This window comes from Podarcis erhardii (genome assembly GCF_964252035.2).
Source record: "Podarcis erhardii genome assembly, chromosome: Z".
Classification (NCBI taxonomy): domain Eukaryota; kingdom Metazoa; phylum Chordata; class Lepidosauria; order Squamata; family Lacertidae; genus Podarcis; species Podarcis erhardii.
The window spans coordinates 2,858,047-2,872,638 of record NC_138504.1 but is presented as its reverse complement, the minus strand read 5'-3'; the positions used below and the strand labels follow the sequence as shown (position 1 = coordinate 2,872,638).

Here is a 14,592-nt window from a genome sequence, read left to right as displayed (position 1 = left end):
AGCCAGGAGGAACAGGAAGTTTCAACTGGCTGAACCAAACCCTCCCTCACACGTCTTCTCTAGCTTTTCAAGGAATGTTGTACTTGACTGCCTCTCATGGATTACATCCCACAATATTTACCCCCAAAAGAATTTGATCTAGAACTTGAGTCAATCAGTTTCCATCCACTCCGTCTTTTGCATCTTCCTTGTCTTGCTTGTGGCTTATTGGGAAAGCAGCAGAGGAAGCAAAATTGCATGCTTGGTGGTCAAAACTGTGCTACAATAATAGCATATGGGATATTCACCACCCCTTGGATGGAAAATGTTAAGAGGTAGGAGGCATGATCCCTGGGGACCATTCATAAACTCAACAACACATCTGATTTGTATCCTCCTTGACTGCTTTTGCCTGGTTGGAATTGTGCCCTTAAACTCTTATCATGCCTCTTGCATAGGTGTAGAAGCCAGGGTACTGTACAGAGGTAAAATTAACATTTGTTGCTCTGTCCACTTTTGCATCTAGTATGTGGCCCCTGGAAAGGGATGCTTCCCTTAGGCTCAGTGCTTTGACCCATGTGGAATGCCGTTTTCAACTAGAAAGTTTGGAGGACAGTTTGGGCAGGTACTGGAGGGATGAGATAGGGACGGCTCCCCACAAGCCTTATTCTCCAATCCAGTGAGTCTGTTAAATAATTTTGAGGGAACGAACATCATGGCCATTAGAAATGCTCTTCCTTCTCTTATCACGATGTCTCCTCTCTATCCCTTTAGGAGTCGGAGTCACAATGGTGATCATTTCAACGTTTGTGACCATCTATTACAATGTCATCATTGGCTACAGCCTCTACTACTTGTTTGCCTCCTTCCAAAGCGTCCTCCCTTGGGCAGATTGCAATCCTGAGTGGGCCAATGCAAATTGCAGCAAGACGAGGCTAGGTAAGACTTCCACAGCAGCAAGACTGTTCTTTCAAGCTCATTCAATAATCCTTGATCGTGTTGCAACTTATTTACAGTAAACTGATGCCGTGGTCTCTTGCTGTTGCTGAATGATGGCTTATTTGGAGTCTGGATTAGTGCATCATTTTTCTTTACCCCTCCCAAATGGTGCCTCAGTATATAAGAGCAATGTTGCAGCAGTCCATCACACATCAGTGTGTGACCAAAAAACAGGGATGGACTCTGCAAATGAAGCGTGTGGACATGCATAGGTGGCACTATGCGGTTAGAAGCAAGTTTGGTTATCTGTGGCCAAGTCACCATGGGCAGAAAGCAAGCTGGGACCCTACTGCTAATGGTGTCCTCTAAGTCTGTAGTGGTTGGCAGGGTGGGGCAAGTGGCTCTTACCTGGTTTCCTGCCCACTGCGTCACTGCGGAAAGGGATGAGGCTGGCACAGTGCAAACATACTGGCAGAACCAATCTGGCACTCCTACCAATGCATTTGTACTATGCTGACCTCACCACTCCTTCTTTTGGGTAAGCTGCAGCAAAACTGGAGACGGGAGGTCCGCTAAGCACCGGTGGCCCCCCCCCCAACAGCTACTACTCTAACTACAACCTCCTCTCCTCACCCCCCCACCCCGCCTGCATCTATTTCTCTGGGGAAATACAGAGTTTGCCTCCACACTCAACAACTTCTGTTCATTTGAACCTCCATGTTACCAGTATGGAATGTGGACTGATAAAACACCGCAAAAGAGCAATCTTGATGTGGTCATATGTATGATTGGAATGCAAGGAAGCTCTATATTGCAATAGTAGAGTAGCCCAGGATCTCCAGGCTGGGCCAGGAAAGACATCCTGTACAAAGCCCTGGATAGTCAGAGTAGACAATACTGAGTTAGATGGGCCTATGGTCTGACTCAGTCTAAGGAGGCTTCCTATGTTCAGTTCATTTTTAAGGGTGATCTACTGATAGGTATAGGCATCCATGCATAGTGGTAAAACACCACACCAAGACTCTTAATACACCTGGATGTGCAGTCAGATTGAGATTGCCTCTTTTCTACAGTCTTTTAACCTATGTGTGCAAGTGCTGATGCAAACTAACAAAGCACCACATAAAAAGAACCAATGCAATTGGGGTGTTAATTGGTGGCTATCAGGTCCCCCATCATTTTCTGTAGGCCAATCTTCCCTGGCCTGGTTCCTCCAGGTGTTCCTGGCCTCCAGCTCTCAGTATTAGCAGCCAGCATGGCCAGTGGTCAGGGATGATGGGGATTCATAATACAGCAGAGAGTATAGGTTCCTATACTGCTCAGCACCAAATTACCTGGAAGACCTGCTTTATCTCTTATACATTCACTGTGCTCTGCAGAAAAGTTTCTCCTGCAAGTTCCAAAGATCTCAGAAAGCCTGCTTTGCAGTAACCTGGAGCAAGGCTTTTAGTGTGTTGCCCCTGTCTGTGGAATAGCATTCTTGTTGATATACAACAGACGACCATCACCTGCACCTTGTAGAAACCATTGGAGACAGTTTTGCTCCAACAGGCTTTCCCAGTTAGATAAAATGGCTCTTTACCGTAAGTGTTCAGTGGTTACGGTTTTAGTTTTGCTCTAAAGGTATTTGCTGTTTTTCTGTTTCTAACTGTTTGTGTCATATGTATAAATCACTCTGACAGTGGTTTGGGAAGTGATTAATAAATGTGACAATGCCAACAACCACAACAACATCCATCAACATCAAGGTCCCCATCCTTGCTTGTTCTGTACCGACACACACCCTTTGTGTCATTGCGATGGGCATTCTGCTCATAAGAAATGGTCAGAGGTCAAAATCACACTGGGGGTTAAAAATGTTTTTGCTGCTGTTGCTTCACATACTTGTTGTACCCCCTTCCTTCTGCAGAACTGCTGAGCAACACTTTTTTGTCTTTCAGTGTTAGACTGCAACATTACATTACACAATGAGACTACTATCAACGCGAATTACTCTTGGGTTGAGAAAAACAACCACACCTGCATCAATGGCACCAAGGTGTTTGCGAACACCCAGGCTCCCAGCGAACAATACTGGAAGTGAGTCCTGTGCCTGTTGCTCTTCCAGTTGAAATGTGGTCTGCAGGTGTCATTGGGGTCGCCCTCAGTGGGTGGAGGGGCTGTGACTCAACAGCTACACACAGAAGGAACTCAAGTTTGATCCTTGGCATCCCCAGGTGGAAAAATGCCTAGTCAGTGTAGACCAGCATTCGCCCAACCTTGTACCGTCTGGATGTTTTAGACCATGACTCTCATCAATGGCCAGGGATGATGGGCAACAAGTGGAGAAAGAAGGTACAGACAGCATTGAGCTAAATAGGCCAGTGGTCTCACTTAGCCAAACTCTAGTGCACACCAGATTTTTAAAGCACATTCAGAGCACACCACCCCAAAAAGAATCCTGGGTTCTGTAGTTTGTTATCGGTGCTGGGAACCTTAGTTTGGTGAGGGGTAATCTACCATTCCCAGGTTTCTTTGTGGGGAAGAATGTGCTTTAAAGGTCTGGTTTGCATACAGCCATAGGCAACTATCTATGACCTTTAAAACAAAGGCATTGTGAGGTAAGACTCTGCTGACCCCCATTTTGCAGATGGGGAACTGAGAAACTTGCCCAAGGCCACAAACATGAGCAACAGGGTTCTTCCATATCCAAGCTGACCTTTGTCCATCCACCTCTATCATCCACCTTTTTGCAACACCCCCCCCCCAAAAAAAAACCCCAATCACTACCTATCCTGAAGCAGTTTAACAACACTGGAGAGAAGATCCTGAAATGTTAGGCAGTTTTGTCTCCCACCCAAAACTCATTGATCATTAAGCATCTACCTAGGTGACCCCTTTGTTCAGGTGTATACAACCTGAAAGGGGCAGGCATTGGAGAGTGGCAATGACACCTGAACACAACTAATTTGCAGGTGTGTCACCTGCCCTGCTTCTTTTGTGCACTAATCATTATGGGTTGCGGCACATTTGCCCGATGAGTAATATGAGTAATAAAAGCTATGTTGTTAGTGAAACAACATGGTACAGCCTCCAGAAGAGAGACATGGATCCTGGTTTGCTTTGAGAAATGTGACATTGCCAATATTGCTTGGGAAACCTTGCAAGCTGGTAGTGGGACTTCACAAGATCAGTTCTCCAAGCTCAAAACCCAGAGGCAAAAAAATCAGTGCCCAGGGCCAGGATGAAACCCTGGCAAGCTAGATCTGGTTCAGACATGCAGACGTGGTGTATGACCAAGTCAAGATTAAGCTAGTATTTGTTGCCAGGGGAAATCTTGGTGAATCAAAACCAAATAGCTTCTAAACCCCTTTGTCTGGCCTGTAACATATTCTTAGGCCATTCTCCCATCCCTGGGTGAAATAAAAGTTCCTAAGCCAAACTGGGGTCTGCAGGATGTAGGAGCCCCTTTTGGAGGCTACACAGATGCCTCCTTTAGAACACCTCATTTTGCACAGCTGGCTACAACACTCCGTTCTAAGTGATGTCTTTGCTGATGCTTCCCTTGTCTCCCCCCAGCAACAAGGTCCTTCAGCGTTCAAGTGGCTTAGACGAGACCGGGGAGGTTGTGTGGTACCTCGCCCTCTGCCTTCTCCTTTCCTGGCTGATTGTGGCAGTGGCCTTGTTTAAAGGAATCAAGTCTTCGGGAAAGGTAGGCTTAACCCAGACACGTTGGGCTACCAGCTGCAGTGCCAGCCTCCTTTGCGTGAGGAAAGGACATAATCAGTCCACCAGATCTGCTCTCCCTCTCTTTGATCAAGCCTGTTCTCCAATGGGATGCAAACACATTGAAAGGAAAACACTCAGATGAACTCCCTGTCTCAAACCCTGGAGAGCAACTGCTTGTCAAGTGTATACTGTACCGAAGTTGATGGACAAAGCAGTTTCCTAAGTCCAGCCCTTTATTTAGAGCGAGGCACTGTTTTCAAGGGGAGGGTCATAGGTCCATGGTAGAGGGCCTGCCTTGCATGCAGAAGGTTCCAGGTTCAATCCCCAATGTCAGGTAGGGCTGGGAGGGAACCCTTCCTGAAACCCTCGAGAGCTGTGACCATCAAAGAACCATAGAATTGTAGAGCTGGAAGGGACCCTAAGGGCCATCTAGTCGAAACCCCTGCAATGCAGGAATATGCAACTGTCCCATATGGGGATCGGACCTGCAACCTTGGCATCATCAGCATCATGCTCTAACCATCTGAGCTATCTAGATGTAGACGTTACTGAGTTAGGCAGACGAGTTGTCTGACTTGGTTTACAGCAGCTTCCTATGCAGCAGTGGTCAGGCCCACTCTAGAAAATCCAGAATAACTTTGGATAGTTCAAGCACCTTTGGGCACCAAAGCAAGAGTACCAGCAGCCACTTCCTAGACTTGTGCTCACAGATATATGAGCTTATGAGAGCCTCCATTTCTTTCCAGTCAGCCGCAATGGCATAATTGTCCCCTTGTTCCAATGTGGGATGTTCAGGCTTGTTTCATACCTATCTACAGAATAAAAATCCCCCTTGAGAAGAGGTTGTGCAACATAGCTCAGAACTCCCTTGAGTTGGAAGAGAGTTCGCCTTCACACCATGCATTTAAAGCACTTTAAACCTCCCTGGCTTCTTCCCTCAAAGAATCCTGGGAGCTGTAGTTTAAGGGTGCGGTGGCAATTTTCAGAGTGGTTTAACAGTCAATCCCTCTTCACAGGGAACTCTGGGAACTGTAGCTCTGTGGGGACAATAAGGTGGGGGCAACAGTTCTCAGCACCCTTAACAGACTACAACTCCCAGAATTCTTTAGGGGAAACCACAACTGTTTAAGTCAGTATCATGGTGTTTTAAATTCAGGGTGGCAAGAGAGAGAGATTTAGAGGGTTATCCATCTGCATATGGTTTCTGGCAAGTGGTGATGGTGAAGCAATGAGAGGGCTTCTGTTTGTGAGAGCAGAACCAGCCTGGCTGGCTCAGTGATGACATCCTGAGAGTGCAATGATTATTCTAAGCACTGCTAAGCTCAGGGGCCGACTCCCTTTCCTTCTCCAGTCACTGAGAAGCATCGGCAGGGTGATTCCACTAAAATTAGCAGTTACCAACGTGGCAGAGGAGTCTAGTTTGGCACGGCATTTGGGTTCTCCTAAGCAATTCTGCAGGGCCAGCATAGAAGGACAAGTTTGGCAGGAAGCTGTGGGTTGCTCTTATCTATGTTGCTCATCTGGAGGTGATCCCAAGGACAAGAGCTGAGGCTCCTGTGGGGTATCACCTATGGGAGTGTCCTCACTCGTGCACTCAGTCACTCACACACTCATGCATTCCAGAGAACCTGCACGACTGCTCACAATTGCAGCAGAGGAGAGGGAGGCTGTTCCCCAGAAGGAAGTTTTTCAGTACCAGCAGAATTGAGGGAGGGGCCGTCACAAATGCAGATCAGCTGCTTTGCATGTAGATAGAAGGAGCAGCTTTTACAATTATAATTATTTTCAAGAAATATTTTCTATAGGCAATCATTGCACATGTTATTTAACAACTGTATGTATGTATGTATGTAATGCACAGTGCTTTATTTCTAGGGAACATGGTGCCAGTACGCACCATGCCCCCCCCATCTCTCCCACCCTGCTGCTTTTTGCCTGTTCGCACCCCCCCCCACCATGCTGGCCCCCACTTGCGCACCCACCCTCCCACTCCCTCCCCCCTCGCACCTTTGCCTCCTGCATCCTAGAAGTGCTTTGGCGCAATCCTTTTACGAACAGCAAAGTGCCTTCCAGGAACTTGCCTGAAAATCACAAAAGGATTGTGCCAAAGCGCCTCTGCCCTGGCACCACCTTTTTACAATAATCAGGCACTTGGCGGTGATAAAAGAGTCACATGAATTTGTAGCATGGGGGCGGGGGGAGAGGTGGCAGTACAGCCTACTGGTGCATACCATCTTTTTTTTTAAAAAAGCACTGGTTTTCGTAGAATCATAGAATCATAGAATCATAGAGTTGGAAGAGACCACGAGGGCCATCGAGTCCAACCCCCTGCCAAGCAGGAAACACCATCAGAGCACTCCTGACATATGGTGGTCAAGCCTCTGCTTAAAGACCTCCAAAGAAGGAGACTCCACCACACTCCTTGGCAGCAAATTCCACTGCTGAACAGCTCTTACTGTCAGGAAGTTCTTCCTAATGTTTAGGTGGAATCTTCTTTCTTGTAGTTTGGAACCATTGCTCTGTGTCCGCTTCTCTGGAGCAGCAGAAAACAACCTTTCTCCCTCCTCTATGTGACATCCTTTTATATATTTGAACATGGCTATCATATCACCCCTTAACCTCCTCTTCTCCAGGCTAAACATGCCCAGCTCCCTTAGCCGTTCCTCATAAGGCATCGTTTCCAGGCCTTTGACCATTTTGGTTGCCCTCCTCTGGACACGTTCCAGTTTGTCAGTGTCCTTCTTGAACTGTGGTGCCCAGAACTGGACACAGTACTCCAGGTGAGGTCTGACCAGAGCAGAATACAGTGGCACTATTACTTCCCTTGATCTAGATGCAATACTCCTATTGATGCAGCCCAGAAGTGCATTGGCGTTTTTAGCTGCCGCGTCACACTGTTGGCTCATGTCAAGTTTCTGGTCATATTAAATATTATATTAAATAGCTCTGAGACACTATTAATATAAATATAATATAATATAATATAATATTTAATATAAATATTATATTAAATAGCTCTGAGACACTATTTACTTACTTACTTACTTACTTACTTAATAGAATCATAGTATTGTAGAGTTGGAAGGGACCCCGAGGGTCATCTAGTCCAACCCCCTGCAATGCATGCATCTCAGCTCAAGCATCCATGACAGGTGGCCACCCAACCTCTGCTTAAAAACCTCCAAGGAAGGAGAGTCCCCCACCTCTTGTGGGAATGTGTTCCACTGCCAAACAGCTCTCACTGTCAGAAAGTTTTCCCATATGTTTAGTCAGAGTCTCTTTTCTTGTAACTTGAAGCCATTGGTTTGAGTCCTACCCTCCAGAGCAGCAGAAAACAGGCATATTTCCTCCTCCATATGACAGCCCTTAAGGTATTTGAAGATGGCTATCATATCTCCTCTCAGTCTCCTCTTTTCCAACATATTATAATATCCAACATAATGATATTATCATTATTGTATCATTGGGTGATTGATGGGTGGGCATCTCTGCCCATCTGTCAGAATGACCTGTGGGTGCTGAGGGACACAAGGCATCCATCTCATTGGCTGCAAGTGGCTCCCTGCTCCAGATCTAGTGAAATCCTCCATTTAAGACTCGGTCCCACCCTGACTCCACCTTCTACATCCTCCTCCCAATTCCAAAATCTTGATCATTCTTTCATTTCTTTTTTCGTCATCACAGATTGTTTACTTCACAGCAATCTTCCCCTACGTTGTCCTTGTGATATTGCTGGTCCGGGGTGCCACTCTAGACGGTGCTCTGGAGGGCATTGAGTTCTACATTGGAAAGCAGTCTAATTTCACCAAGCTCACAGAGGCAGAGGTGAGTGTGTCCTGGCAGGTGGTGGAATTGGGCTGAGCACGGCTTCTGCCAGATATCAGATAACAGCACAGAAGGGCCACAGAAGGGTCAATGTTAGAGCACTGTCTGGGAATGTCCCCTGCCTGAAAACTTGGAAGGCTGCTGCCCGTCAGTGTAGAGTGACAATACTGAGCTAGATATGCCCAGGGGTCTGACTCTAGGGCTGGATCTACACTGATCAGGAGAACGCTATAAAAATGCTATAAAAATATTGCTCTCAGAGCAATTTCCCACTGGTGACAGATCGCTGCTCTACAGTGCCCTCACACTTTTATAACACATTTTTAACAGTATAACTCACCTGTGTAGATTAGTCCTAGCTGCTTATGTACCATTAAATCAGCTCTTTATCTTCAACCATGAGAAGCCTTACCTTTTAAGAGAAAGGTCATTGGTGCATGGTAGAACAAGTGCTTTGCATTTAGAAGGCCCCAGGTTCAATCCCCAATGGACTTCCCAGGGCTGGGGTGTCCTCTCCTTGAAACCTTGGGGAGTCATGACCTCTTAACATCTCCATAACTGGGCTAGATGGACCAATGGTCTGACATTATATAAAAGAGCTTCTTATGATGTTCCTAAGAAGGATCAAGTCCCTGTTATCCTCTTTCCACACTACTGATAACAGGCAAAGTGGGAATTCCTACATACCTCCCCTCTGCCCTCCCCCCCCCCCAAAGTATGAGTTCCAGTGTGGCATTAAAAACGCATCATTTCCCAGTCTGAATATGGCAGGCATCATTGCAAAAACTTCCTGTTGTCTAACATTGCTAGATGAAGAGAGCAGGGACATTATATTTTAAAAAATAAATATGAGCAGAATCAGGCCACACACCTAAACTTCCCCTCGTTCCTCAGAGATGGTTCCTCCACTTTCAGAAGAGGATGTTGGACTAGATGGGCCCCCTTGGGCCTGATCCAGCGATCTCTTGTGTTTTTATGTTGGCTACCCCAGCCTATACCTGTGTACAACAGCCTTTGCGACACACATGCCTATTACATTGCAGGGATTGTGATGCATTAATATCTATATTGTCCATCCCCACCTCCATCTGTCTTTCTCAAGGTCTGGAAAGATGCTGCCACGCAGATTTTTTTCTCTCTGTCTGTTGCGTGGGGAGGGTTGGTCGCCCTCTCCTCATACAACAAATTCAACAACAACTGTTATTCGGATGCCATTTTTGTCTGCGTGATAAACTGCCTCACAAGCGTCTTTGCTGGTTTTGCGATTTTCTCCATCTTGGGGCACATGGCACACGAGGCAGGCAAGAAAGTCTCAGAAGTCGTCGATTCAGGTAGACTGGAGAAATACTGTTTAGATCCATCTATGGCTGGGTACTTTTAAGGGACATTTAAAGCATGCGACACTTCCCCCCGCCCGCCCCCCGAATCCTGGAAACTGCAGTTTGTTAAGGGTGCAGGGAATTGCAGCTCTGTTCTCAAGATTCTCTGTGCTTTAATGTATGATGTGTTCATAGTTCATGCCTGGGTGAAGATACACCAAATGCATTTGTCCTGCAGTGGCTCCTTGACAAGGAGGACTATAAGTAATAAGTAGACGTAAGGGTGGGAGGCTCAAGACAGCTGTCCTCCTGTAGCTCAGAATCTTCTTTTTTAATCCAAATCACAGCAATACTTTTATTTGCTCAACCAAAGTGCTGGCCTAATTGCTACTGGCTGCCAATTAATTAGCAGTTAACAGCCAAGTTACAGGTGCTGGCTTAAGTGTATAAAGCCCTGTGTGGCTTGTGACCAGGAAACCTGAAAGATTATCTCACCCCAATCAATTACTATGCTCTGCACGTGAAGGCCTCCTTATCTGGAGATTTCTTCCACACAACAAAGAAATCAGGTCTTTTGTGTTGTGGTACCTATCCTATGTAACTCCCTCCCATTAAATATTAGACAGACACTTCCTCTGATGTTTTTTCCAGTGCCAACTGAACACCTTCCTCTTTTAAACGGAGATTTTTCCCAGTCTGTGTTTGTACTGGAATTATTAAGTTAGTGGTTTGCTGCCCTCGGTTATTTGGGGAAAGGATGAATCGGGCCTAATTTTAAGAATCAAATGATTTAATGATAAATAAAATATCACAATGATAGTGTGCCAACTTTGGGGTTCTCCGTGGCTTTTCATCATGTAGATACTAAGCAGTAAAGGATGGGTGGAGGAAAGGCTGGCTGGTGTTGAAGCCATGGACCCTGTGTGTATCTGCCTGCAGTCCTGACCTGGAATGTGGGGAAAGAAAATGGACATTCAAATGTGGCGCTCTTGGGTGTTATAGAGCAGCAGTGGGCTGTGGCAAGCATCCCCTACTTGTGTGTAGGGGTGGGGGAGAAATTCTATGCAGTTTGCATTTAAAGTTGGATCTATCAAGTTTGCACTTTCGAGAAGTATATGAGAAGCAGAGCACAGCCAGCCAGCCATCAAAATTTGCACTTCTCCAAATTTGGCAATGCAGCTCTCCTACCAACCAATGTTTACAAAAATGCTTATTTCAGAGAAGAGCATGCCTAAAAAATGAAAGCATTCGTGGAAATGACATACAAAAATGCATTCCATTAGGTATTTATTTATTTGTTTCCTGCCCTCCCCAGAACTGGGAAGTGACTTGCAGAAATGTTTGCAGTCAAAATAATATACAAAAAATGTCTTGATTAGGAACACACACACACAAAAAATGATGAAACACTGGCACATTTTCATGCCTCTGTACACCAAGAAAGTACACCAATTGCTTCAAGAATGTAGAGAATCCAAGACAGAGAAAGCAAACAAGCTGGGAGAAGCAAAATAAAAAAGATCCTTCTATTAATTCTCCTGAGCTTTCTTAGAACTGTGACAAATTGGATCCTAGCCTTACCATGAGGCAGAGAGAGAGCTGAGGGTACAGAAGGATGGGGAGCGAGCACAGGTTTGTGTGCCCTGTGCCCTGCCCCATACCCTATATGGTCGCCCAGTGGTTTTTAACCTGTGTGTCGTGGCACTCTGGGGCGCCTTGAAGGATAGTCAGGGGTGCCGCGGGCAACCCTGGCCTCTGTCCCTCTTTCTTTCCTTCCCTCCCTCCTCTGATGCCAAAGGCTTGCCCAGCTGTTTGTTGCAGCAGCCCTGGCTATAAGCTTCGCAGGCCAATGGTGCCTCTGGGGCTGGCCAGGGGGTGCAGGTTGCCAGGAGCTCAGGCAGCCTTGGAGTAAGCAAGCAAGCGGGCAAGGGAGCCCAGACAGCCAGCCCAGCAGCCCTTGCTGTTGGGAAATGGACAGACAAATGGGAGGTTGGGCAGGCAGACAGCCATTACACTGGCCTTTCTTGTGCTCACTGTGTGCAAGGCCTGCCTGGGAGCTGAGTGCCCTGTGCTAAAGGGGAGCCCTTCCGCCATGCAGGCCTCGCAGCACCTGCTGCCGCCACTGCTGCCTCCCAAGGTAAAGTGCTGGCCTCATATTCACCTTTGGTCAGTCTCCATTGGGCCACAAAGGCTAGGAATGTCTTCTTCCCAGGCCCCTGTGGGGCCGTGTGAGGAGGCACCTCTCTTTGCGGGGGGTGGGGGGTGGGGGCAGCTGCCCAGAGGACTCCCGAGGGGAGGGGAGAGGAGGCTGAGGGAGCATTCCACCAGGGATGGTGTTTGAAAAAGGGTGAGGGACTGCCAGCTCTGCATGCAAGGGGAGGAGGGGACATAACTGAGCTCCTGACCCCACAGGGGAGCCACAGAAAGAATGTAGTTGGTCAAGGGAGCTGCGGGATCAAAAAGGTTGAAAACCTCAGGTGCTACAGAGGATGCTGCCCCCTGACATGTGGGGGAGACGCCACCTTCTCCTTCACCTTAGGTGGCCAAACTCTGCTGGTGATCTTACAGCAGTATTGCCAAAACTGGTGCCCTCCAACCACTGGGCAGCACAGCTGGAGGATACTTGGTCATCTGCAGCCAGAGCCTGCTGGGGCACCTACTTTTGCTGTAACAGGCTGTGGGCGTCCAGGGGTTGTGCTGCTCTTGGGATATGTGTTGGTAGGAAAGTTGGAGCATTTCATTGAAACCGGAAGCAGAAAAAATCCCATCAATTCATATATTCCAAGGCCAGAAACAGAAATCTCACAAGCAAATATGAGCGGCATTCGCTATCATTGTGAGGGGTTTTTAGTCCATAAGCATTGAATAAATATGCTGTTTTCCGCCATTGAAATCAAATGCATGATTATGTAATTAACTGCATTAGTTTTGGCCATGGCAAATAGCAAGATGAACAAGGTAGATTTTAGCAGATGAACGGAATGAGAGCTGATTTTGATGAAACTAGGCTGGAGATTGCAGCCTCCCTGCTGCTCTTCCTTGATCCACAGCATCGGAGGCCTCCATTGAGACACTGCAAGAAACCACTTCCTGTTGCCTCCTCATCCCACAATTGTTTCTCTTCTGTTACAGGCTTTGATCTGGCGTTTGTTGCCTATCCGGAGGCCCTTTCCAAGCTCCCCGTCGCCCCCCTCTGGTCTTTCTTGTTCTTCTTCATGCTGCTGCTCCTGGGGCTCGATTCCCAGTTTGCTACTGTAGGTGAGTCATGCTACAAAACAAGCTGTTCCTATCTCAGCCACTCTTCCCTGTGACCTTCATGCTAATCTCCAGCCTTGATTCGCGCAGCTGGTTTCCTGATGCAAAGATGAAAGCTAAGCTGGCTGGGGGGGCTTCCGCCAAGGACTGGCTCCTTTTTGTTTAAGTTTATAATTTTATTCTAGCAAGATTCCAGCCCCAGGCCTCAGACAAACTCTGCACAAGCCTGTTCATAGGTGTTCATTTATGTATTGCTTTTAAACCTAGTATGATGGGGAAATAGCAATAAAATCGACAGACTTTATAAACAAATAGACATGATAAGATTAGCAAGCAATATATACAACAAAATTCCATGTCTGGGTAGCCTGGCCTGAACAGAAAAGTCATATGCTTAGGATTGCACTCTTTAGTTAATAATTTATTAACATTTCAAACCTCCTCAAATGAACCCTTGATTAATCAGCCAGCAGAGATTGTATTAAATTTTATTTTCTCAGGTTGCCACTCTGAACTGTCTTCCTAGGATTACAGTCCCTTAAACTCTGCAATCCCTTCTGCAGAAATGAATTATTTGCAATGCATGTTAGATTGGCAAACTTCTGAACATTTAAAGCACATGGCTTCCCCCAAAGAACCCTGGGAACTGTAGTTCTAGGAATCCAGTTCCTCATACCCTTGAGAAACAACAGTTTCCATTATTCTTTGGTGGGGAAGTTGCACACTTTAAATGTATAGTGTGTATAGTGCAGCTTGAAATGATAAAATAAATCAGTAGTACTAATGCTCACCATGCCCACCTTATCCTGCAGAGACCCTTACAACCACCATCCAAGATGTTTACCCCAAACTTATGAAGAAAATGAGGATCCCAGTGACCTTGGGCCTGTGCACCGTACTATTCCTGCTTGGGCTTGTCTGTGTTACGCAGGTAGGAAGGAGCAAAGCCTCCATGGGCCCACCTTCTCCCTTGAGGCATGGGACCCCAGGAGGATAGAATTTGTGAATCTCTCATCTCAGGGACAAAGGGGGGGGGGAATCACTATAGCCTTTTCCAGAAGACTGTCCTATTGAGCATGCATCCTGGTTTATGTGCATGAAGCTTACACACTGGTCAGACTGTGGCTCCATCTCCACTATGCATTTAAAGAACTGTGGTAGTGCCTTAAACAGTGATGGTGCTGAGAGTTGTTAAGAGAACCCCTATACCCTCCTCAAAACTATAACTCCCCGAGTGGTTTAGCACACTCGTTCCCTCTACCCAGGGAGCTTTGGGAGATGTCGCTCTGTGAGGAGAATAAGGATCTCCTTAACAACACTCAGCACCCATGGCAAACTACACTTCTAAGGATTCTTTAGAGAAAGTCATGATTGTTTGAAGTGGTGTGATACTGCTTTGAATCATGGACCAGCTGATGCCCTATTCCCATCATTATTGAGTGATCATCCTGGTTGGCTGTGCATGTTCCTGCTAATGATTTGTGCATCCTGCACTTCTCAGTGCAATTCCTGTCACTTCCCTAGCTGCAAAAAGTCTTTTTTAAAGGGAGAATAAGGATAAGAGGAT

General features: G+C 46.6%; 1 protein-coding gene across 2 annotated transcripts in view; it reads left to right on the top strand.

Moving 5' to 3' along the window:
• Positions 1–14,592, top strand: part of SLC6A14 (solute carrier family 6 member 14) — a 62,062-nt gene that overhangs the window by 39,473 nt on the left and 7,997 nt on the right. For both annotated transcript variants that reach the window (XM_081846763.1, XM_081846764.1), the window contains exons 4-10: positions 754–918; positions 2,859–2,997; positions 4,477–4,609; positions 8,311–8,451; positions 9,554–9,782; positions 12,903–13,028; positions 13,838–13,956. In XM_081846763.1, the coding sequence (XP_081702889.1) occupies positions 754–918; positions 2,859–2,997; positions 4,477–4,609; positions 8,311–8,451; positions 9,554–9,782; positions 12,903–13,028; positions 13,838–13,956 (1,052 nt within the window). The remainder of the gene's footprint in view (positions 1–753; positions 919–2,858; positions 2,998–4,476; positions 4,610–8,310; positions 8,452–9,553; positions 9,783–12,902; positions 13,029–13,837; positions 13,957–14,592) is intronic.